This window comes from Anolis carolinensis, chromosome 2 (genome assembly GCF_035594765.1).
Source record: "Anolis carolinensis isolate JA03-04 chromosome 2, rAnoCar3.1.pri, whole genome shotgun sequence".
Lineage (NCBI taxonomy): Eukaryota > Metazoa > Chordata > Lepidosauria > Squamata > Dactyloidae > Anolis > Anolis carolinensis.
Window position 1 is genome coordinate 59375614 of NC_085842.1, and position 25712 is coordinate 59401325.

At 39.1% G+C, this 25712-nt stretch overlaps 1 protein-coding gene across 8 annotated transcripts in view; it reads right to left on the reverse strand.

The window, feature by feature from the left end:
- nr2c2 (nuclear receptor subfamily 2 group C member 2) overlaps nt 1-25712 on the reverse strand; it is a 64755-nt gene that overhangs the window by 7967 nt on the left and 31076 nt on the right. For 7 of the 8 annotated variants that reach the window (XM_008105317.3, XM_008105316.3, XM_003217743.4 and 4 more), the window contains 7 exons: nt 25097-25190; nt 24215-24348; nt 23244-23421; nt 21958-22079; nt 15187-15326; nt 7791-7928; nt 290-395 (listed from right to left, as the gene is read on the reverse strand). In XM_008105317.3, coding sequence (XP_008103524.1) covers nt 290-395; nt 7791-7928; nt 15187-15326; nt 21958-22079; nt 23244-23421; nt 24215-24348; nt 25097-25190 — 912 coding nt within the window. The other variant, XM_062969782.1, reaches the window with a different exon arrangement.

Below are 25712 nucleotides of genomic sequence, written 5' to 3' on the forward strand. Positions count from 1 at the left end.
TAGAAGTGCTTCTTCTAATATTGAAGATATTTAGGACTTCAAATGTCATCACAAGCTGCTTGAATTCTGACTGAAAGTGTATAGCCAGACCATCAGCCCAAATCTACTCATTTACTTTTGCGTCTCACTGTGTGTGATGCTTTGATTCTCTATTCAGAAGAACGTAAACAGAATCTAAGAACTGCTTTGGGTAGGTTGCGTTTAAAAAAAAACCAAAAAAAAAACCATAAGTTGGTAAATATATTTGTTTTACAGTGCACCTGCTTAGTAAAAAAAAAACCAGTGCTACCTGTAGGTGTCTTCTGGATATGTTTTTTGAACATAATCTTGTAATTCCATTTGAGCTTTCTCCTGGAATTTTTCTATTTGATTGGAGTTTGTCAGACCAGGGTGATCTATAGAAAAAATGGGGAAAGTTATTTATACTCCAGAATGTGGTACTGATTACCCCTTTCATTAAAAAACAAATAGGCTTCTGTTTTCTAAAAATGCACTTTGTTTTTCTACATAGGACAAACTGATCATTTCTATACAGAGTAAAAATTAAAGAAAGATAAAATCAGCAGACAAATCGGAAATCAGAAATGGCAGCATTCAGAAATTAGCGAGAGATTTTTAAAATATCTTACAATGCTTTAATACTGCTCTTTCTTGAAACAAAGGCTTTTTAAACAGAAGACTGCAGTTTAATAGTGCTGAATAACAACTTATCAACACAAGTTAATTCATTTATTCACACTTAAAATAATTATAAAATTGCAGCAGAAGAAGAAACATAAAAAGATGACACAATTTAAAAAGTCATTCAAAGTTTTTCATGTTTCATGTTTAGTAGTGTTTGTAGAAAGCAATTATCTCCAAACTCAGCCAGTCATTCCAAGATGGTAAACTACAAAATTGGTGACAATTGGCCCTCTACAGTGGGGAAAAAAGTATTTAGTCAGATACCAATTGTACAAATTCTCCCACTTAAAAAGATGAGCGAGGCCTGTAAGTGACATCATAGACTCAACTATGAGAGACAACATGAGAAAACACATCCAGAAAATCACATTGTCTGATTTTTCACAAATATACCGTGTTTCCCCGAAAATAAGACAGTGTCTTATATTATTTTTTGCTCCCAAAGATGTGCTAGGTCTTATTTTCAGGGGATGTCTTATTTTTCCATGAAGAAGAATTCACATTTATTGTTGAACAAAAAAATGAACATTTATTATATACTGTACAGTAGTTGTCATCACAAACCAACATAACCAAACCAGACAAAATGTGACTCCTGTCAAGAATTTCTTGTTACTACCATTATTTACATTTACATTTACCAATCCTGCATGCTCTGGTGTTTTGTTTGGCGGGCGCCAGGCATGCTTCCAAACAAAAACTTTGCTAGGTCTTACTTTCGGGGGAGGCCTTATATTTAGCAATTCAGCAAAACCTCTGCTAGGTCTTATTTTTTGGGGATGTCTTATTTTCGGGGAAACAGGGTATTTGCAAATTATGGTGGAAAATAAGTATTTGGTCCATAACAAAAGTTCATCTCGATACTTTGTTATATCCTTTATTGGCAATGACAGAGGTCAAATGTTTTCTGTAAGTCCTCACAAGGTTGGCACACACTGTTGCTGGTATGTTGGCCCATTCCTCCATGCCGATCTCCTCAAGAGCAGTGATGTTTTGGGGCTGTCGCTGGGCAACACTGACTTCAACTCCCTCCTATAGGGTTGAGATCTGGAGACTGGCTAGGCCACTCCAGGACCTTGAAATGCTTCTTACGAAGCCACTCCTTCGTTGCCCTGGTGGTGTGCTTGGGATCATTGTCATGCTGAAAGATCCAGCCACGTTTCATCTTCAGTGCCCTTGCTGATGGAAAAAGGTTTGCACTCAAAATCTCATGATACATGGCCCCTTTCATTCTTTCATGTATATGGATCAGTCGCCCTGGTCCCTTTGGGGAGAAACAGCCCCAATGCATGATGTTGCCACCCCCATGCTTCACAGTAGGTATTGTGTTCTTTGGATGCAACTTAGCATTCTTTCTCCTCCAATCACAACGAGTTGTGTTTCTGCCAAACAGTTCTACTTTAGTTTCATCTGACCATATGACATTCTCCCAATACTCTTCTGGATCATCCAAATGCTCTCTAGCAAACTTCAGTCAGCCGCAGACATGTACCGGCTTAAGCAGGGGGACACATCTGGCACTGCAGGATCTGATTCCCTGGTGGCGTAGTGTGTTACTGGTGGTAGCCTTTGTTACATTGGTCCCAGCTCTCTGCAGGTCATTCATTAAGTCCCCCTGTGTGGTTCTGGGATTTTTGCTCATCGTTCTTGTGATCATTTTGACCCCAAGGGGTGAGATCTTGCGTGGAGCCCCAGATTGAGGGAGATTATCAGCGGTCTTGTATCTCTTCCATTTTCTAATTACAGTAGTGTCCCACTTATCCAACCTCCACTTATCCGATTTTCCATGAGGTCTATTGGAAACTAGGGAAGGGAGGTGTATATTATTATTAATAATAATAATAATAATAATAATAATTTATTTCTTATTCATTGCTTTTTTTCTCCTATGGGTGAAACTCAAAGTTAATGCTGCTTTATTATACCACATCTCTCCATAGCTGAGTCCTTGCAGTTCCAGAGGCACCAAAGGGGAATAGGGAAATGCTACCCTCCAGGAGAGTAATGTGAACATGACCAAATCACTTTTATTTATATAATGACAGCATATTCTGTAATTTGATGTTTAACAGGCTTTTCTTTAATCCCTCCTTATTATCCAACATTTTTGCTTATCCAATATTCTGCCAGCCTGTTTATGTTGGATAAGTGAGACTCTACTGTATTGCTCCCACGGTTGATTTCTTTTCACCAAGCTGCTTGCCTATTGCAGATTCAGTCTTCCCAGTCTGGTGCAGGGCTACAGTTTTGTTTCTGGTGTCTCCGACAGCTCTTTGGTCTTCACCATAGTGGAGTTTGGAGTGTGACTGCTTGAGGTTGTGGACAGGTGTCTTTTATACTGATAACAAGTTCAAATAGTTGCCATTACTATAGGTAATGAGTGGAGGACAGAGGAGCCTCTTAAAGAAGAAGTTACAGGTCTGTGAGACCCAGAAATCTTGCTTGTTTGTAGGTGACCAAATACTTATTTTCCACCATAATTTGCAAATAAATTTGTGAAAAACCAGATAATGTGATTTTCTGGATGTGTTTTCTCATGTTGTGTCTCATAGTTGAGGTCTATTTATGATGTCAATTACAGGCCTCTCTCATCTTTTTAAGTGGGAGAACTTGTACAATTGGTATCTGACTAAATACTTTTTTTCACCACTGTACATTTGTAGATTTGATTAAAATGTTATCTCTAGGCATCTAGGTACTCCATGATAAATCTTTGCTAGAAGGTGACCATAAGGATGTGTTAAAGCAGGGGCATAAAATTCATTTCCAATGAGGCCACATCAGCCTTATGGATGCCTTCAAAGGCAATTTATAATTGTAAGACTGTATAAATATAACGGTGTTGCCCTAGTATTGAAAGCCTCGTGGGCCAAATGAAATAACGTAGCAAGCTTGATTTAATCCATGGATCTTGCATTTGATACATGTGCTTGGGGATCTAGATTAGAATACCTCTAGGAATCTCTACATAATCCAGTACAATATATTGGGAAATGGCCATAGAATTCTGTTATAGAAACCCCATATAACCTAATATAAACCCGATATAAACAAAGCAGCGTGGACTATGACTGCAGGATTAGGTGCAACTTTTTAACATGTTTTAAATCATATTTCTATGCTTTATTTGATTTTATAGTTAATAATAATAATAATTTTATTTGTATACCCCGCCCCATCTCCCCGAAGGGACTCGGGGCGGCTTACATGGGGCCAAGCCCAGGTCACAAACAATATAAAAACATAACAATAAAACAATCAATCAACAATAAAACAAGTCATAGGTCAAGATACAGTAAATATACTATGATAAAATCCTGGGTCGGCTCTAAAAAAGAACTGGGCCAAAAAAGTGCAATTAGTGTCAGATTCAATCAAGGTGAGGTAGATCCCAGAATTATTGTCCCGTTAAAGTGCTGGCGAAGGCATACACTATGGCCTGCTAAAGGAATAGGGTATAATAAGTGGGATAAGCAACAGGTCAATCTGTTACTATGGAGATCAGTCACTAAAGGCCTGTTGGAAGAGCCAAGTTTTCAGGCTCTTCTGAAAGATGAAGAGAGTGGGGGCCTGCCTGATCTCCCTGGGGAGAGAGTTCCAGAGCCAGGGGGCCACGATGGAAAAGGCCCTCTCCCTTGTCCCCACCAACCGCGATTGCGAAGGTGGTGGATCGAGAGGAGGGCCTTCCCTGACGAGCATAGAGACTGTGCAAGTTCATAGGGGGAAATGCGGTCACGAAGGTAGGTGGGTCCCAAACCGTTCAGGGCTTTGTAGGTGATCACCTGCACCTTGAATTGGGCTTGGAAAATAAACGGCAGCCAATGGAGCTCCTTGAACAGTGGCGTTGAACGCACCCTGTAATTTGCTCCAGTTAGAAGCCTGGCTGCCGAACATTGGACTAGTTACAATTTCTGGGCCGTCTTTGAGGGCAGCCCCACGTAGAGCGCATTGCAATAATCCAGTCTGGAGGTAACTAAGGCATAACGTGTTATGTATGTGTTTGCTTTTATGTTTCAATGTGGCACTGAATAATTGCCAAAACTGGAAGCCACTCTGAGTCCCCTTTTAGGTGAGATACAGCAGGGTAGAAATACAGTAAATAAATAGAATAATAAATAATAAATATTTCTAAATAGGTGTTCCCTCAGGTCTTTTTAAAAATAGGAATTTTATTATTTGCGGTTTTTAAATTTTGTGGGGAACATGTGCCCCTAAAACCTGTGAATGTGCAAGATTGACTGTAGTTTTCATCAGCTCCTTTATTAGACCAGATAATATCCTTTTTGGCCAACACATAATGATTATATGTCACTTTGTCAAAGGAAAACAGTATTCTCCTCCACCTTTTTAAAAAAGGGTGTTATTTTACAAATGTAACCTGACTTTTAATTCAAATCTTCAAAAAAGAAACTTCTAGTGACTTATAGTCACTGCCAGTCAAGCAGTGTGGTACATCAGTTATAGTTAGCTCTGTTGCAAAATAGCCTTCATCAATATTAAGGTCTTTATTTGTTTAAAAAAGCAATTCCTAAGTTTATTATTGATCAGTTACTGAGCATTTCTTTAAACACATAAAACACTTCAGTAATCATTTTGAAAACTATGGCAGCCCAACACATTCGGGGGCCTTGGATCAACAGTGGCTTCTAAAACCAACAGGAAGTATTATTTGTCCACATTGTTCAAGTGTTGATTGTTATCAATAAAGCCCTAAATGGTGTCAGGACAAATAATCTGAATACGCATCTCTTACCATATGAGGCTTCCTAGAATTTGTAACTGTCACAGGATATCCTATTATATGTTCCACCTCCTAGAGAGGTTAAGATGGTGGACAATCAAGATGGGTCCTTTTCTGTAGTTGTACCCTGATTCCAGAGCTCCCTTCTGTGGAATGTCAGGCTAGCCTCTTCTTTATCTGCACAAGAAGCACTCTTTGGTGGTTTTTAATGTCGGTTTCAGTACTAATGTTCTGTGTACTATTGTCATTTTATTGTTGTACGATCAACCTATTCTATTTTTATTGCTCTGTTTTGGTATACTGACCCAATAACATGACCTGAATGAAATGACACGTGTCTTATTTTCCTTCACCTCCAGGATAAGAAAATGACAGAGAGCTGTCAAATGTAGTAAAAAAATTGTTCTCCACCCAGAAAAGATTTTTGGTTGAAGACATAGTAAAAACGTTTTACTCCCCATCCCATAATGTTCCCTCTGCATTTATCTACCTAGACTGAAAAAACACTTTGCAGAGAATAGAAGTTGTATTTTCTCAAAAAGTGTTTTACAGTCAAAGAAATATTTCATCTTTACTGTTGTCTGGTTTACTAATTACCTGTTTTAAAAAATAGACATGACTGCTTTACGCTTTAAATTGCAGGGATGTCTTCAAAGTCACTAAATTTGGTATTGTGGCCCATGATAAAACTAATCTCTAGAAGAGTACAGCATATAATGGCTATTGAAAGCAGTTCCCACATAGAAAATGTAAAATATACAGCTGTCAAGTGTCTTTAAGATTTTTTTTACCTTCTCTCTGTTTCATAATAATTTATCTATATTTATCTCTTCAGCCAAACTTTTGTACCGGAAAGTCTTGAAAACTTGGTTGTCCCAATGTGCCTTTGATTAATTGATTCAATAACTTGACTTGGCCCTTCTAGCCCCAACTTAATATCTAGCCGTTGCACTCTATTGTAGTATATTACACATGCCCTGGCCCACCCTTTCAGCTATGAATATGTCCACTGTGCCCGGTTACTGGCTATTAGTTGCTGTTGAGTTTATGTTTTTATGATGTTTTATATGTTTTATGTGCTTAATTCATTGTAATGCAATTATATTTTATGGTGCTATATTTTAATTCTTTATTCTACTGGGTTTGGTCCCCATGTAAGCCACCTCAAGTCCCTTCGGGGAGATGGGGCAGGATATAAGAATAAAGTTGTTGTTGTTGTTGTTGTTGTAATACCAGCCATACAGAATGCAAAGGATTTAAACTCTCTCACAGTTAACAGCCAGTACATATATTACATTTCATGCTTTTAAATAATCCACTATCTTTGCCAACAAGGCACAGGGGCTGGGAGAATCCTGTTTACCTTTCTCATGTTTTTATTGGCAAGTAGATCCACAGAATAGTAGGGGTTCAGTAGCAGATATTTTGCATTTTCCATCACTTGGGAGTGACTGTCTTAATAAAAAAAATATTAGCACAAAGATTCTTTTCAGTCACTTCAACAGCTACTATTATATTTCTCATAACCATTCTTTAAATCCAATACAAAAAACTGGCAATCATGTAAACTATCTTCCCTCAAATGTCAGGGCTCTGTACAACAGAGGTACTGAAAAATATGAAGAGCCCATGGTGATACCATGAATTTCAGACAATTCCTTTTGCGCAGAGAGACATAAGAGGACTCTTGGCGGTGAAGGACTTCCACCCCAGAGCACACAATGCTCTGCAGGTTTGGGGGTGGTCTTGGCAGATTAGCAACTCCACAAAGTTTACATAGTCTGATTTAAGGCAATCCACCAATATTCAATTCATTGGATATTATGTTGCTGGAATTATTTTGATGTGTATATGTGAAAAAACAGGGATTAAGAATAGTGTGCTCAAAAAGACGTCTAATATTTTGACTGTGAGTAACACAAACAGAAGCAAATTCCCAGAGGCCAACAAATTAAAAATTAAAACAAGGGCTGAAATCCTGTTGAGAGATTGTGTTAATATTATGCTAGCATAAATCAGCAGGATTGTGGAAGGAACCAAGGCATCTACTTTAAGAGGAAGCTCAGAGTTGGATCTGCACAATTTCATTTGAGCATTGTAGACTGTTATGCAAACTAGGAGGACAAATACAGAAGATCTTGGAGTACTTCTTCTGCCAAAAAATTTAACTGCTAGTAGAAACAGGATTCTAGGAAAAAAATTCAGCTAAATCTTAACTGGGAAAGAAATCAAAATGTTCCTTCGTATGATTCAGTTTTTTCCACACTGGTTTAGCTGGAATTGGAATATAAACTTTTTGTAAGTTCATCATATAAAGAATTGTTAAGACAAGGAAGGCTAGTGAAATAATTACCAAATGCCTTACCAGAACTAAAAAGGACTACAGCTTTAAGGTAAGCATATTCATATCCATCGATGTCAAGTTTAGTCATGCTGTTACAGAATTCCTGAAGTTTCCAGATGTGTTCCATTACTTGTTTTATTCGATCCCCGGAAAGTTTATCTACAAGTAAACATTACACATTTTCTTAAGAAAGCACACATTTACTTAGAATTAAGTAATACAGCTAGTCTTCTTCAGAAGACAACCAATTTTACGTTATTCAGACCCATGTAGTCTTTCATGGAAATAAGGATCAACTGTTACATTTCATACTACAGTAGAGTCTCACTTATCCAACATAAACGGGCCAGCAGAACGTTGGATAAGCGAATATGTTGGATAATAAGGAGGGATTAAGGAGAAGCCTATTAAACATCAAATTAAGTTATGATTTTACAAATTAAGCACCAAAAGATCATGTTATACAACAAATTTGACAGAAAAGGTAGTTCAATATGCAGTAATGCTATATAGTAATTACTGTATTTACAAATTTAGCACCAAAATATCACAATGTATTAAAACATTGACTACAAAAATGCGTTGGATAATCCAGAACGTTGGATAAGCGAGTGTTGGATAAGTGAGACTCTACTGTATTAGTTATGACAAAGTGACATGTCTAGCTACTTGGTGATTTTTAATTTGTAAAGCAGAAACTTTTGGAAACATTCAGTAACAGAGACTTTTAGAATGTGGCCAAATGTTCACTGGAGTTTTAGATTCAAGCTAACAAGAAAAGTAAAATTAATCAGACATATTATATACTACTGTTTGAAAGACTGCTACCACTTCTAATGGTATCTATATGTATTCAGAAATATACATTTTGCTTTATTGAGAACTACTTTTTCAGGAGCAGAATCTATTCTATTATAGTTAGATATAGCCTTATTCACATAAGTACAATATTTTCCCCATGCAACTTGGTAGGAACTTTAGGTAGAACCAGCAACTTACTCTCACATCTTTCTTCCATATAATTTTGACAACTGTTCTCATCACTTTCCTCTGTTCTACTGAGTATGGCATATGCTGAACACTTATCCAGTACTGTTTTATTAAGAATGCAGACAATGTGAAAATGTGAAAAATAGCAGAGTTTTGCACAAGGAACAACAACTCAGGATTGGAAAACTGGACTTTCCTTGAAGTATCTGTTCTAGTACACAGACAGTGGACCAAACTAGAAAAAGCTGAGGAAGAAAAAGCCAACACAGAAATCAATTTTGGCCCTGAAAAGAGGAAATCCTTTAGTTGTGCCTTCAAGCTGACTGTTGACTTATAATGAACTCATAAATTTCAAAGGGTTTTTAAGGCAAGGATTATTCAGAGGTGTTTTTGAAATTGAATATAAGAGCTTTCAGACAGGAAGGCAATAAGCACTGGATATGATATCAGCTTAGGAGGTCCCATCTACCTGCTGTGCGCATTAGAGGTTGCAGGGGACGGTTTTGCCAAGTTTAACCTTCCTTGGAGTCAGGAGTGGCTTTTTTAAATTCAGGAAGTAAACTGGAAACAGCACTCCATTAGTTAATTAAATAAATTGTATTTATACCCTGCATTTCTCCTACAATGTGATTACGTTTCTGGGTTTAAAAACACCTGTTATGAAACCAAAATGCCTGGGAGGAGCCAAAGCAAAATTGCTCCCACATCTTCGAGCTAGTGAAGAAGGTATCCCGAAAAAGCTTTTTTACATTAGAAAAATAAGGAGGACGTGGCATTGTATAAGATATGAACAAGCAGTCAAGAATCTTCAATCTGGGGTGTATCTGATGCAAGTTTCAAAAGTACTTCATATACTAGCTTGTGCCATGTATTCACTTTGGCATGAGATAAGTCAAGGCAAACATATTGTAGCACCGTTTTCTGGCTAAAAGGAAATACAGTATTTAATTTTGAAATAAATTCTGGGTCTGATTGGAAAATTACCCTTGCCAGATGAAAGCTACACTATGTTCCTAGATTCTAGGCCTGGAGCAGGAGTATCAAACTCATTTTCATCGAGGGCCGCAGCAGCCTCACCATTGTCTTCAAAGGGCTGCTGAATCCATGGACATACATATGTAATACAGTAGAGTCTCACTTATCCAACATAAATGGGCCGGCAGAACGTTGGCTAAGCGAATATGTTGGATAATAAGGAGGGATTAAGGAAAAGACTATTAAACATCAAATTAGGTTATGATTTTACAAATTAAGCACCAAAACATCATGTTGTACAACAAATTTGACAGGAAAAGTAGTTGAATACGTAGTAATATTATGTTGTAATTACTGTATTTACGAATTTAGCACCAAAATATCATGATATATTGAAAACATTGACTCCAAAAATGCATTGGATAATCCAGAACGCTGGATAAGCGAGTGTTGGATAAGTGAGATTCTATAGTAATAAAATTTTATTTGTATTCCGCCCTATCTCTCCAAGGGGACTCAGGACAGATTCCAACATACAAACTGCAAACATTCAATGCTTCCATAAAACAGAGAATCTTTGGATAAAGAGCCAACTATAATTTTTTTCATAGTGGTCGGTGCTCTTTAGTTTTTACCCAGTTTGGGTCCCCAGATGTTACTGGACGACAACCTCTATAATTTTTTATTATCCGTCATGCAGACTTAGGATAATAGGATTTGCAACCCAACAGCAATTGTGGTTCTGAGGTTGGAGAAAGGTTAAAGGACATTTTAAAATCAGACATCATATCCACAAGTCTTGTATCTAAATTCAAACCCCACTCTCCTGACTAAACAGAACAAACTGCAGCCTTCCAGGTGTTAATGTATCACAACTCCCATCAGCCCTAATCATGATGTCTAATGATGAGGAATAGAAGAGTTGTAGGAGGGTCACATAAAATAACATGGCGGGCCAGATTTGGCTTGTGGGTCTTGAATTTGACACATGTGGCCTAGAGAGAAAGGGCATGGAACTTACAAGCTGTCCAAAAGGATGTAACTGCCACGAGGAATATTACCTTCCAGGTGAATTCCTTTACTGGAATGGGACAAATAGCATCAAACAGACTCCTGGTACAGACTTATAAGCATCATACCAAAAGCACATACATGGAATTTAAAACTTTCCCTTTGGGAAGTATAAGATTTAGGGATGATGAAACAAAGTCCAAAGGATCTAATGACATCACCTGATATTATATTATTTTGGGCACTAGACTATGATCACAATCAGAGGGAAGAAATTCATTTTTTTTTTACCTTGGAAAGAGGTTTTAGTTTTCCTGTATCAGCTCTGAAAGGCTGTCAGAAACTATTTTGTATTTCTTAGTTGAGGATTACTACCTAGAGGCCAGGATGATACTGATCTCATCTTCTGAAACTCTGACCTTTTAACCAGCTCAGAGGAGCTTCTACAGAACTCAGATTCTGAGTATTCTGAATAGAGATCTCGAGGTATTGCAATTAGTGAAACAAAATATATATTCGAATGCAATCGTATCATTGACATAATATATTAATTGTTGTTTTACACTCTTTATTCTGCTCAGGACACAACAAAATGGCTATAGTCTACAATTCTATGGCACACATTTCCCTGTGACTACTATTGTGGGCCTTTGTCACCTGAGGACATCCTTTTAACATCCCAACTTCTAGCCTGCATGCAAACTTCTTCATTTGATGAAAGTCCTTGGACCATCTTCACCTGGCTGGAAGCTCATCCAGTGGATAGGCTGGCACAGGTGTTATTGTGAGTTTTTAAAAATTATTATTTTGGTATACTCTCGGAGAAACTCCTCATGCCAAGTGACCCGAGTTGCCTCATAAACTGTGTTATACTGTCTGGAAGATGAAATATGCCTTCTGGGTATTCTTTGTTTCCTGAAGAAACTACTGGAGCAATTGACAATTGAAGTACTCTCAGAAAGAAGAAATCACTGGAGCAGCTGAGAATGGAATTATGTCCACAGAACAATAATGGTTTTTGTAAACAACAGCATGCTTCAGGTGAACTACAAATATGAGAAACAAATTCTAGGAGACTCAATCTAATGTTTATCTGGGAGAGAGAAACAACCTTTTGTCAATTAACCTTTATACTTCTGCTTCATGATAATGTTACAAGAGGAAAGTCAGGCCATGAAGGCAGAAAAATGATCACTGTCAAAGAATGATCCCTCTATCAAGTTATCTTTAACTTTTTAGATCTCCGAGGAAAATTAACCTTTAAGTTTTCAGAAATATAAGATACAATGCCAAGAAGTTTCAACTGTGAAGGATTATGGAAAGAGTCCTGCTCAATATGAAGGACAATCTTCCTGTTTTTAATTCTATTGAGTTACATTTGCAATCCGCACAACATAAAATGTGTCTTATATTTGTTAACAGAGTTTTTATGGACAGTTTTAGATAACCAGGTTGCTATAAGGAATTTATTGGGTTTTTAATCCGTTTTAATTTTTACTTTGTATGTTCTTATTGTATTGTTAGCCGCTTTGAGTCTTGCCTTGGTGCGGGAGAAAAGCGGGGTAAAAATCAACGCAAATAAATAAAAATAAATAAATAACATAGAATAATCATCCCAAGGTTTCCATTCAATAATTTCCTTTCCCATTTGTCTTTATTAAGGGCTATATACTTTGTATACTATATACATTTCAGTATAACTTAAATATTATAAAGCATAATCTATATTAATAATAACTATGTAGACATCTATTTTTAATGCAATTAAGTATTCTGTGAATATCAGTGAGTACATTTCTCTTGAATGGGGACCAACTGTAACCTTTGATTCACAGCTCCCAGCCCAGCCCACCAATTTTGGGCAAGAAACAATGAGTGAAACATGCTACTACAGTAGAGTCTCGTTTATCCAACCTTCGCTTATCCAACATTCTGTATTATCTAACGCAGTCTACCTTTCAGTAGTCAATGTTTTCAATACATTGAGAAGTTTTGGTGCTAAATTCATAAATACTGTAATTACTACATAATGTTACTGTGTATTGAACTGCTTTTTCTGTCAATTTGTTGAAAACATGATGTTTTGGTGCTTAATTTGTAAAATCATAATGTAATTTGATGTTTAATAGGCTTTTCCTTAATCCCTCCTTGTTATCCAACATTTTCGCTTATCCAAAGTTCTGCCAGCCCATTTATGTTGGATAAGCGAGACTCTACTCTACTTGGTGCTTCATTATATGCACTGTAGTGGACACAACCAAATAAACCATCACAATTTTCTCCATAGTTGGCTTATTATGTAATGTGCCAGTAAGCAGCTTCCTACTTGACAGGAAAAAATCAGTGTGGGAGCTAAACAGAGAAGTGAAGGAAACTGTTTGCAATAAACAAATCATGGAGGAAAAGGCTGTTTGTGTAGTGACTCCTATTACAAGTGAACATGATCAAATGGTCCTTGCCTTTTTTGTGCAGTAGAAATTTGCCCATTTAAATATTAAATATTCTACTTCTGGCTATAATCAAGAGCTATTTTTTAAAATGTGAAATACACCACTACTATTCTGCTGTAGTGTCTCTTTCCCCTCCTTACTTTTCAAGAGGCCAGTACTCTCCTATATCTATTGCTTCCACAGATCTCTCTAAACACCTTCCAGCTTGGAATGCTGGAAAATCTTACAGCCCTACACTTAATCAAATGTAGGGCACCTACCTCTCCATGGCCTCTGAATATCCTGCCTTTTCCCTTGCTCAGAAGAACTACATCAGCTCTGTTGATTTTGAGGGCCTGGCTTGGGGATGGAACCTGCCTATTATAATTAAGTTTGAAAGGATTTAACAAATTAAATCAATAAATTATTATAACCACTAACTTAATACTTTTGTACACCTAAAACAAAGATGTAAAATAGCCCAACACAAGCCCGCCATACTGAAAAGATCTTTTGTTGAGACTGCAATTTAACGAGACAGCATTATCATTTTTGTATGCAGTTTTTGCGCTGACATTTCTACCATCATGTGATCACAGTTTGAGACAAGAGATGAAAGCAGAAAACTACCCAAAAGGAAGAAATACATGGCAAACATGTTGTCCACATGCATTATCAAATACTGTGCACAAACAGTCCAGATCTTCTCCACTCATTGAATACCTTCTAGAAGCAAATGGCTGCCTAAGGCCTGCACACAGAATCCACTATTTGGGAATATTTACACTGGTAAAATGTAGTGACTAGGTGGTTTTCAAAATAGTAAATATCCACTGCAATGAGCTTATTCCTGTTTATTCATTAAGCTGCAACTATAATTCCATACATGCATTAGGATTCAGAGATAAGATGAGTAGAATTCTGGTTCCAGAAACCAGTTTTCTTTGTTCAGGTTCCAAGTCATGGTTATTTCAATGTACATATATGAGTTGTTTAAAATCTCTGCAAAGAATTCTAATAACGAACAAAAGCTAAAGAAGTCTTGTTTTTTTGATGAATCTTTTAATTTGTTTTTGCAATCTAATTTTACAAAGAAGACAACTCTATGAAAGACAAGGATAAACAGGAAGAAATGTGTGTGCAGGAAAACAAATACTGTAATACTTCATTTTTCTCTCCCCATCTGCTGATCAAGCACAGTTTTCACATCACTCACAAAGTAGAAGCTTTATTTATTTATTTAGTGTCAAAAGCATTGCATAATAAATAAGTTTAAAAGTGATAAAATAAAGGAATCTAGAATAAAGGAATCTAGAAGATAAATATATAGTTTGATATGCATGGAAGCCATGAAAGTTTATAACTTAAACAAGTCTAGATACTGCACAAGAGGAAGAAATGAATTTTAGGCATCAATCTCTCAGTCTGTAACAAACAGATACCCTTCAAACCAAAGAAACGGTGTCTCAATGAAGAGAAAAGGGCCATCAACTTTTAATATAGGAAACAGCGACAAAGAAACATTTTTTTTCTTTTTATGGCTTTCTTTCATGCTGAAATAATAGCCCTATTACTTGCATTTCTGTGTTGAAGCAGTAGTAGTACCTTTAGCCATTCTCATTATATCATTTCTCCTACCTTTGTCATCCACATATTGAACACAGATATTTGAAATGGAATCCCACCGTACTAAGCAGCATCTCCTATGGAAGAGCTGACATTCCTAGTTATGTGGAGCTCTAACAACAAGCAGTTGCTTGTGCATTGGTTACACTGCTGACATCTACACTAAAAATGCAGATAAGGGGCAAAACAAACACAAAGGTATCGGGTAAAACTATGTCCCTGCCCTGATTTCAACACAAATATGAACTATTAACGAGTCATGCATAAATGGAACTAATATTTATGAAATATAAACTATAAAATTATGCTCCAGTCTTTTGATAGATATCCTAAACATTTTGTAAGTAGACTTAGTATTACAATATTTAAAATGACACCAGACATACCTTCTTGTATACTATTTTGCAGATGGTTGACAATAGCTGCCAGGATAGTGGACAAGCTCATCACCTGTGCACATTGTGCAAGGCCTAAAGTAAATAGTTCATTCCAGCAGGCACGCACAAGACTTGTATTGCAGTCCTGCCTAAAAATGTATAAAAACAAATATTATATAACTTAATTTCATTTTTGTGGAGATGTGCTTGTTTGTCTGTTGTGCTATACAAATCAGGACTGAGGTTGTGACTAATGTCAAGGCCAATTCAGACTTCAGTAGAATTGAAAAGAATGAGGGTATTAACAGAATATACTGAAATATACACAGGAATATTGGTATGATGAAAAGGATGTAGGTTGTATATTGGGATAAGAAAGTGAAATAGAGCAAATGTTTTTGTATAAAGAAACAGAAAACACACTTATTGGATTTGGTGAGTATTAGTGGGAAGGAGTGGAGAAGGTATTTGGTGATAGCTTAGCAGGGAAATGATAGGGTTAGTTGTTTTTCAGATGAAAGGGAAATGAGGCCTAGATCAGACTACTGTACACATGGCGTCAGAGTCCAAAAGGAGAACAGAGTATTAGATGGATTGAAGCAACAGTTAAGTGGGGTCTTTCCTAAGACTGGAGGAGGGGAACTCAGGTGAGACCAGGTGACAATAATTGGGATGAAAGGGAAAGATTAATGTGAACTGTGTCAAGTGAATTAGGAAGAGCTGGACACTGCTAAATGCCCCCTGGAGTTAAATAGTTCGTCGATAGTACCAATTGCGCAATTGGAAAAAAAAAAAGGGAGAATGAGCATCTGGCTTTTCAAGAGAGAAAGAAAAGCTGAAAGTAGAAAGAGAAGACCAAGGTAAGGCAAACACAAAAGGGGGTTCTAAGATGGTTGTAGTACAGAATTTGAAGAGCTCAGAAAAGCACATCCTGTAGGAGTGTTAAGCAGGATAGAGTGATCTCCAGGGGTTGCTCTCCACCGCAATGTGCTAACACTGGAAGATTTTTTTCCCTGCCTCCCAAGAACAGCCTTGAAGGATGTCACACCAGAGAATTGTAGCCTTGCAGTTGTGAAGAAAAGACTTGGCCTTCAATAATTATATGAATTTCAGATGCTCCGACCTAGTCTCATTCTTCAAAACTGATCAATGGACTTCCTGTCCAGTAGGCAAAGGGAAAGCCAGAAACCAAATATAAAGGAAATGCTCCCTAAATAATCCTGCCATCACAGGAACACCTTATAGTATCTTCATGATACTGCATAGGAACATAAGTGGGTTGTGTAAATGTTTGTAAATGGTTACAGGTATAAGCAGCCTAAATGAATACTTGTATTTTGGGTCAATGGATCTACTCTCATTGGTTGGCGTGAGTTGCTCTGCTCAATTGGTCAGCTAGCACATTTTCTTCCCCTGGGAGGTGAAGGGCAGCAAGTTGAATCCCTCTGGGGATGCACTAGTTCCAGATGCAGAGACTTAAGTGGTAGAAGTGAGAGGGAGCTCGCCTTTTTCTCGTTGATATCGAGTTGTATTGTAATGTTGTATTGCCCGTTAGGATTAAAGTCATCTCCCCCCCCCCCTCCAGGGAGGGTACAAACCCCAGAGAGTCCTCTTGACCACTAATGATTCGAAGAAATTGATATGGTTGAAGGCCTCAACTTTGGGCCAGGGGACCTGCATAGCTATGTTCTCTGGGTGTGCTCCCCATCTGTGGAGGGAAGAGTTCGAGGCCAGTGTTCTGAGGAGTCAGAGGGCGGAGTGAGGGTACCACACACACATTTGACCATCTGGTTCACCAAAGGGTGATTGGCGGGCAGCTGGAGGGATGGGGGGAAGCGTGGATGTGCTATCATGAAGGCGGTTGCACAGTTCCAGAAGCCAGACCTGTAGAGAGAGGAGCTTCAGATTTTCCAGAGGGGTGACTGTAGTTGTTTAAGTCATATGGCCCAGTACTGATTGGGCGAGACCAGCAATAACTGACATCAGCTGGATTGCCTATGAGAGTGACGATCTGGAGATGAGGCACCCATTATCTGGACAGTATGGGAGAGTGAAGGAATGTCAGACTGGAGTCAGGATTTGGATTTCACGACCAGTAGCTCATTGTCAATATAAGCTGTTATGTCCGATAGCCTAACATAAGGGATAGCGACCTGCGACACCAAGAGCCAATCAATATGCAAAAGTAGGCATTCGTAAAACAACATTGGTGAAGCCACTACCTTCTTCAACTAGGGGAATATGATAAAGAAGTCACTGCTGTGCCCCTGAGGCGAAGAGGGTCACAACAATGGCCATACACCCGGTGAAAACATGGAAGGGACAGCAGTGAGGCCAACGGCATGACGTTAAAACAAAGGTCCTGATCACCTATCATGAAGGAATGAAACCTACAGTGAATTTACTGGATGGAGATGTGGAAATAATGGATCCATTTGTACACATACGAGTGTTTAGTGGACATCCTCTGTTAGACAGGTGAGCCAGCTTATCAGCAGAAGTGAGGCCAATGCGATAGAGAGGGTCTATTTGCTTGGACATAACGGGATCCAGTGCAGGGTCTGATGATCTGGCCAGATGCATAAAGAAGGGCAGCATGGGCAATATTGTAGGTGCCAGTGAATGCTGTTGCTCCAAAGGAAAAATGGGATCATTGGCCGGAGCAGGTGCTTTAGCCGTGAGCAGGCACAAAGCCCTTGTCGTGTGCACCATCAAGGCAGAAAAGAACACTGGCTTCATCAGGAGAGGGTAACACCGGGTGATCTGGAATAACCACGGTTTCTGGGGTGCTTTCCGAAGAGTCCCATAGAGGACGCCTTTGAGGCAGTAACCTGATGAGCAACCATAAAGGTGGCAACATTAGCCATGGAAATGGAAGCTGCCAATAGGGTGGGAGGCACTGGGGCAGAAAGCCTACGAGGGTACTTCCTTGGGGAGGACAATGCCAGAAACTGCCCTAGTTTGGATGGAGGTAAGGAACCCCATAAGACATCTCCCAATAGCGGCCGCTATACGTACTTGCATCCATTTGGCTGATGGGCTCGACGAAGGGAAGCTCGAGGTCTGAGACCGACTCCCTTGATATCGGATCCTCGAATCTGGCGGGAGGGTCTTCAGGAGTGGCACTAGTGGGTTGTGGCGAGTAGGTGTGGGCCACTTTTCCGGGCGTCCAAAACCAGCAGGTGGTCTCCCGAGTGGGCCCGATGAGAGTGGCAGGCTAAGTATTGGGGCTAGGTTCCATACACCCCAGCACTTGAAAGATCGGCATGAGGATGTGCCTGACAGCAGCTCCCCAGCTGGTGGAAGGGGCTTGGCCTTTACCGAGGAAGCCAAGCTAGGTTGGCCTATTGGCCCTTCTAATCATCATCATTGAGAAGTCTTCGACTCGTGATTTTGTGATGCGAAATCCAACATATATATCTCGTTTGCTGTGTCTTTGTGTCAATAATAATAAGATTAATAATATTGATTTTAGTCCGTTGGTTCATTGGTCACCCTAATTGCAAAGACTCTGGCACAAGCCAGTCAATGTGGTCCCAGTGGTGATCGGCAAACTGGGTGCAGTGCCTAAAGACCTTGGCTGGCACTTAAACAAAATCGGCGTTGACAAAATTACCATCTGCCAGCTGCAGAAGGCCACCTTTCTGGGATCTGCGCACATTATTCGCCGATACATCACACAGTCCTAGACACTTGGGGAGTGTCCAACGTGTGATCCAATAAACAGCCAGCAGAGTGTCTGCTGTGGACTCATCTTGTTGTATTTCAAATATAATAATAATAATAATAATAATAATAATAATAATAATAATAATAATAATAATATTGACGTTGGCACATTGGTCCATTAGCCAATCTAATAATAATAATAATATCAATGTCCGCTGGCCCTCATAATGACAAGAACAATAAGAATATCCATGTGTGCACATTGGCACATTGATCATTCTGATGATGATGATGATAATAATAATAATAATAGATATTGATTATAATAATTGATTATAATAATTGATTGAAGTCAAAAATCAGAAACTCCTCAAAGCATAGAAGACAAAAAAATCAGTACAAGAAAACCGCACTACAAACTAGAGCTGACAGCTAGCACAACAAAACATTGCATGGAAAGTTCCTTGACAAAATTGAAGGAAAAGCTGACAAGGAGAAGACCTGGCTCTGGCTCACAAATGGGACCCTGAAGAAGGAGACAGAAGGCCTGATCCTTGCAACCCAGGAGCAAGCCATCAGAACAAATGCAATTAAGGCCAAAATCAAAAAATTAGCTGATGACCCAAAATGCAAACTGTGTAAGGAAGCTGATGAAACCATTGATCATATCCTCAGCTGCTGTAAGAAAATCGCACAAACAGACTACAAACAGAGGCACAACTATGTGGCCCAAATGATTCATTGGAACTTATGCCTCAAGTACCACCTCCCAGCAGTAAAGAACTGGTGGGATCACAAACCTGCAAAGATAATGGAAAATGAACATGCAAAGATACTGTGGGACTTCCTAATCCAGACTGACAAAGTTCTGGAACACAACACAACAGACATCACAGTTGTGGAAAAGAAAAAGGTTTGGATCATTGATGTTGCCATCCCAGGTGACAGTCGCATTGACGAAAAACAACAGGAAAAACTCAGCCGCTATCAGGACCTCAAGATTGAACTTCAAAGACTCTGGCAGAAACCAGTACAGGTGGTCCCGGTGGTGATCGGTACATTGGGTGCCGTGCCAAAAGATCTCAGCCGGCATTTGGAAACAACAGACATTGACAAAATTACGATCTGCCAACTGCAAAAGGCCACCCTACTGGGATCTGTGTGCATCATCCGAAAATACATCACACAGTCCTAAACGCTTGGGAAGTGTTCAACTTGTGATTTTGTGATACCAAATCCAGCATATCTATCTTGTTTGCTGTGTCATACAATATTGTTGTGTCAACAACAATAATGATGATGATGTCCAGTGGACCTTCTAATAATAATAATAACAATAACAATATCTATACAATAAGAGGTACATTGGCAAGGAGGCCTTATCCGCAGGCAATGCCTTGGCAGGGGAAGCAGCGAATCCAGGTTGCCAGGTTCTGGAGCCTCTGTCGTTGCTGGGGCCAGCATCGGGGCAGTGCAGAGTAAGCGCTCCTCAGCTGTCGAAATGGACTCTGATGCCTTCAGGAAGTCGAAACCAGCACATTCCATAAAAGCCAGGCAGACAGGGAAACGCCTGTGCCTGCGCACACCACTGCAACATCAGCCACAAGGGGCAGAGTTGAGCGCTTTTTATCAGCGATTTGTGGAGCGACTGCTTTTGTTTTGCCCTTGCTTTCAAGGGAGTCAGAGGGGAGGAGGACGGTACCGAGCCACTCTGCTCTTGCACCTGAGGGAAGCAGAGGGGCAGAGGTGGGGCCAAGCCGCTCTGCCCTTGCTCCTGATGGAGGCAGAGAGCGGTATCAGATTTCTCTGCCCTTGCTCCCGAAAGATGCAGAGGGGCAGGAGTGGAACTCAGCCGCTCTGCTTTTACTCTCGATGGAGGCAGAGGGTAGTATTAGGCTTCTGCCCTTGCTCCCGAAGGATGCAGAGGGGCAGAGGTGGGGCCACGCCGCTCTGCCCTTGCTCGTGATGGAGGTAGAGGGCGATATCAGGCTTCTCTACCCTTGCTCCCGAAGGATGCAGAGGGGCAGGGGTGGAGCTCAGCCCTTCTGCCCTTGCTCCGGAAGGAGGCAGAGGGTGGTATTAGGTTTCTGCCCTTGCTCCCGAAGGCTGCAGAGGCGGAGCTCAGTCGCTCTTCCCTTGCTCCCGAAGAAGGCACAGGGGAAGAGGGCAGTACAGAGCCAGGCAGCGGGAGAAAGCCCATGCTGGAGCGTGTCATCCCAGTGGTGGCAAGCTGAGAGTGCCAGGGGGCCAGCGCCAGAGCGATCCCTGCCTCAAAAGGCAGTCTGGGCAGAATCTGCGCCTGCGTGTTCACGCTTCCTCTGAGAGTGGCCAAGAGGAACAGCCACCAGGGGCAGTCCTGAGGCGTTTTAAGGCCACAGCCTGAATCGCCTTTGCTTTTAGGTTTCTCCAACTGTTTGGAGACACCCTGGAATGATAGGAGTTCGAAGGACTTAGTTTCCTTAGCCTAGCTTGATCGAAGAAGCAGGCTAGGCAGTGGCAGACTGACTGTTGAAGGTAAGAGGCCTTTCAAGGCCGCACAAGGCCTTTCCCTCAGCAGGGTGAGGGGAAAAAAGGGCTTGCTCATGTGAGAGAACTACAGCCCAGACTCGCTGTTCTAGCGAGTTTGGGGAGAAAGACACACCTGGCATGCCTGAACCACAAGGCCCTTCCCAGGCAAGGGAGGCACGTAGCATGTCCCTCAGGCAACTTTCCCCCCACAGGCTGAACAACCTTTAAAAGGGGGTACATGTCAATACCTGATATGAAGTAAAAATAGTTTAATAGATTAAAAATTATAATAAATAAGAGATTTAAAAGGAAAAGAAAACTGGCTAGTCAAAGAATAGAAAGATTCCATAGCTGCTGCTTGAAGCGGCGGACAAAAGGAACTGAGGCAGTAGTCCCTCCCACTGGCTATATATACTCTATGGGGAAAGTGGGTGGGGTTACTGCCATTTTGTACTAAAAGAGCTTTCTAGAAGATTCCGAAGCTGTCTGCGCAGGCAATATCATATGTGCGAATTTCACAGGGACCACGATGGAGAATTGCATTTTGACAGTATATACAGAAAATGTGACTAATTCCTTATGAAAAAGAAACTATTTTCTTACCCTAGTGCTTGAAAAGCAGGTATAGATCTCGCCCAATGCATGGAAAGGAAAAGCAACCGGGATGCTGACTCACAAATGTAATGAACATTGAGATACTCTGGCATTGGGCTAGGCATGGTTAACTGTAAAAAAATGGAAAAGACTGAGGTTCATTTCCCCCCCTCAAAAACAGTAATAGAATACTTTTTAAAACAACATGTCAGGGAGGGCAAGAAGCGGAGATCTGAAGTGGACTGAAGTCCATGGAAGCTTTTCTGAAATATATAAATTAGTCTTCAAGATGCTGTTTAATCCCCTCTCTTTTCTTTCTTATGGTGATACAGGATTACACAAGTATCACTTTGAACTACAGTAGAGTCTCATTATCCAACCTTAACTTATACCAACGTTCTGTATTATCCCACGCAGTCTGCCTCTCACATGGATCCACACTGTTTCTCTAGGCAGATATTTAAAAATCTTCACCGGACTGAACTTTTTACGGATTTAACTTCCGACAATGTTGCTGTTGTAAGTTCATTTTATGCAATTCTATTTTCATTTATAGTCAATTTTTTAGTAGTCAGTGTTTTTGTAGTCAATATTTTCAATATATTGTAATGTTTTCGTACTAAACTCGTAAATACAGTAATTACTACATAACGTTGCCGTGTATTGAACTGCTTTTTCTGTCGATTTGTTGGAAAACATGCTGTTTTTGTGCTTAATTTGCAAAATCATAACGTAATTTGATGTTCAATAGGCTTTTCCTTAATCCCTCCTTATTATCCAACATTTTCACTTATCCAACTTTTTGCTGGCCCATTTATGTTGGATAAGCGAGACTCTACCATACCACAAACTAGTGGGTCTTCTATTGCAGATCCATGCTATAGACCAATACAATTGACCTAGTTAATTATTTAAACATTCAAATACTGGTGTATATTTAATTCAAGTTTTTTTCAGAGTGGTTATAAAAACTGTCAACTTGAATGAAAGCTGAAATGAAACGGTTTGAAAAAGTGAAAAAGAACGGTTTGATATAAAGTGAAATTTTTAGTGCTTCGTTATGGTTACATTTCTTGAAACTGTGTTGCAATACATACAGATATTAGTATCTAAACAAGTTTGAAATTTAGGAATATATTATGAATTAATATTCTTTTTAATAGTTTACGAATTAGAGAAATTAGATAGAGAACTAAAAAAAAGTCCTTTAAAAAGACTGCAAGGGAAATGAAAGTTTAATTAAAAATTAAAGACTTCATGATACATTTGCAAAATAGTATTAAGGAAACACACACCTTAAATGTCACATGGGTATCTGTAAGCAGGGGTCCTTCAACTTCAATGATCGGGGTAGACTGATCCCTACTGATTACATGAATATTCCCACCACCTGCAGGGTCCATCCCATCTTCTGCATTCTGAGCTGCTGCACCATCTGCAGTATTAAGTGCTTTAGCTAAAGTGTCAAATGCCCTGCAGGTAAGATTAAGCCTGTCAGATAAGTTCCCTTTAATGTATATTAATATAGTTACGCATTATGAATTAAATAAAGCAAATGATAATTCCACCTACAGAGAAATCATATTACTGTATACACTAGCAGTGAACTTATTGTCTGAATACCTATTCTCATGAAACCAAATAGCAACAGGAGCAGGTAAGGAAGTGGAATCTGCAGATTTGTAAGAATTAAAAATACCAAAAACAAAAAAAACCCAAAAAACCACTTTTGGGGGCGGAGGATGCTGAGGTGCAGGTCACTAATGATGATAAATCACCCCCCCCCCCCCCCGTCAGACCCAGCAGAGGTCCTGGTTTTTTGTCAACATACTGCCTGAGCAGAAGGGGTTGTATGTCCCATCCTTCAGCATCTCACTCATTACTGCCACAGAACTCTGCTCTTAGGGGCAGAAGCTAGATTTTAAAGGTAATTTTTGAGAGTCAGATTATTCCAGCAATTCTGTGATAGAATCCTATCATTGCAGTGACAAAAAATCTCAGTACACAATGTCCACAAAGAACAAACCTTAAGTATTTGGATTATTTTATTATTCGTAACAAATACACTGTAGCACTAAAGTAAAAAAATCGATGCAGGTTGACGACAGAAGGCAAATATAACCTAAACAGTAATGTTAATAAAGAGGACAATACCTATTATCAATAGCCAATTACCAATGCTGACATCTTACTATAATCAATTGATTAACGACTTTATAATAGACCAGAGATCAGACAAAGTAAGCTTCTAATGCTAAGTACATACCGAGTGATCTCACTTGCAGATTGGTCTTCTTGCTTGATTTCTGATGTGTCTCCATTATTAAGCGACTCATTGATGCTGGCAAGTGATGTTACAACATTTGCTAGTGTTCCCAAGGCACCTTGGCTTGTTTCAGCCTGCCAAACAATTGTGAATATTAATAAAACAATTACATGAAATGTTTACTAATTTAAAAACATCTATGCCTCTCCCATGTTATACCGTGTTTTCCTGAAAATAAGACAGTATCTTATATTAATTTTTGCTCCCAAAGATGCGCTAGGTCTTATTTTCAGGGGATATCTTATTTTTCCATGAAGAATAATTCACATTTATTGTTGAACAAAAAATTTGAACATTTATTATATACTGTACAGTAGTTGTCATCACAAACCAGCATAACCAGACAAACTGTGAATCCTATCAAAAATTTCTTGTTACTACCATTATTTCCATGTACAACAATCTATGGTATGTACATTTACCGATCCTGCATGCTCTGGTGTTCTGTTCGACAGGCATGCTTTCAAACAAAAACTTTGCTAGGTCTTACTTTCGTGGGAGGCCTTATATTTAGCAATTCAGCAAAACCTCTACTAGGTCTTATTTTCTGTGGATGTCTTATTTTAGGGGAAACAGGGTAGCTGCTTATAAAAAGAGAAAAATTGCAGTGAAACCATAACTAAAATGACATAATACTGTACAATGCCAATTAATTTAAGCCGTCTAGTCTTCAGAAATGGAATATACTCAACTCCATATTTATCAGTCTTGTCATAAAAGTTGAGAATGGCTATTAAGCAATTTATATGTTCATATATAGTAAGGTATCAACTGAATGAAATAATAAAATATGAACGTACAACAAAATCTGAGAAATGCTACCTTGGAATCTGTAGCCAGCAGCACTGTACCATCATCTCGTATTACTGGCTGCTGAATATTGACAAGCATCCCTGAATCAAGAAGACCAGCTGATCTGTCCAAGAATGGAGAAAGAAATATGAGTAATCTGTTATTCAGAAGTCACATGTTCTTATATATAATAAATAGTACCATTGTGTCTTTCAATTCTGAGATATTTCTCTACTGAGAACAGTATCAGATTTCCAAAACTGTAGTCACCTAAATCTTTTAACTTGGCATAACTATTTTCTCAGATTTTCTCCTTTTACTTTGTACATTATAGACTGTTTCAAAGAGTTACATCCAATTTGAAATAAAGAAGCATAATGACGTTTACAGTTCTACACTTTGTATGATACAACAGAGACGCAATGCACATGACAAATCTTTACCTCAGGGAGTTAACAATTTGAATGCCTCACTCTAATCTTGACAGCAGAAGTCTTTTAAGGTGAGATCCTACCATGCATTACTAAGCTGTACTGAAAAACTGCTAATACCTAAATAAAAGATAACGGCTGTCTTTTCTGATTATACAGAAGTCTGGATACCATATTATTGCATTTTTATTACTTTAAAACTCACAAAATTTAAA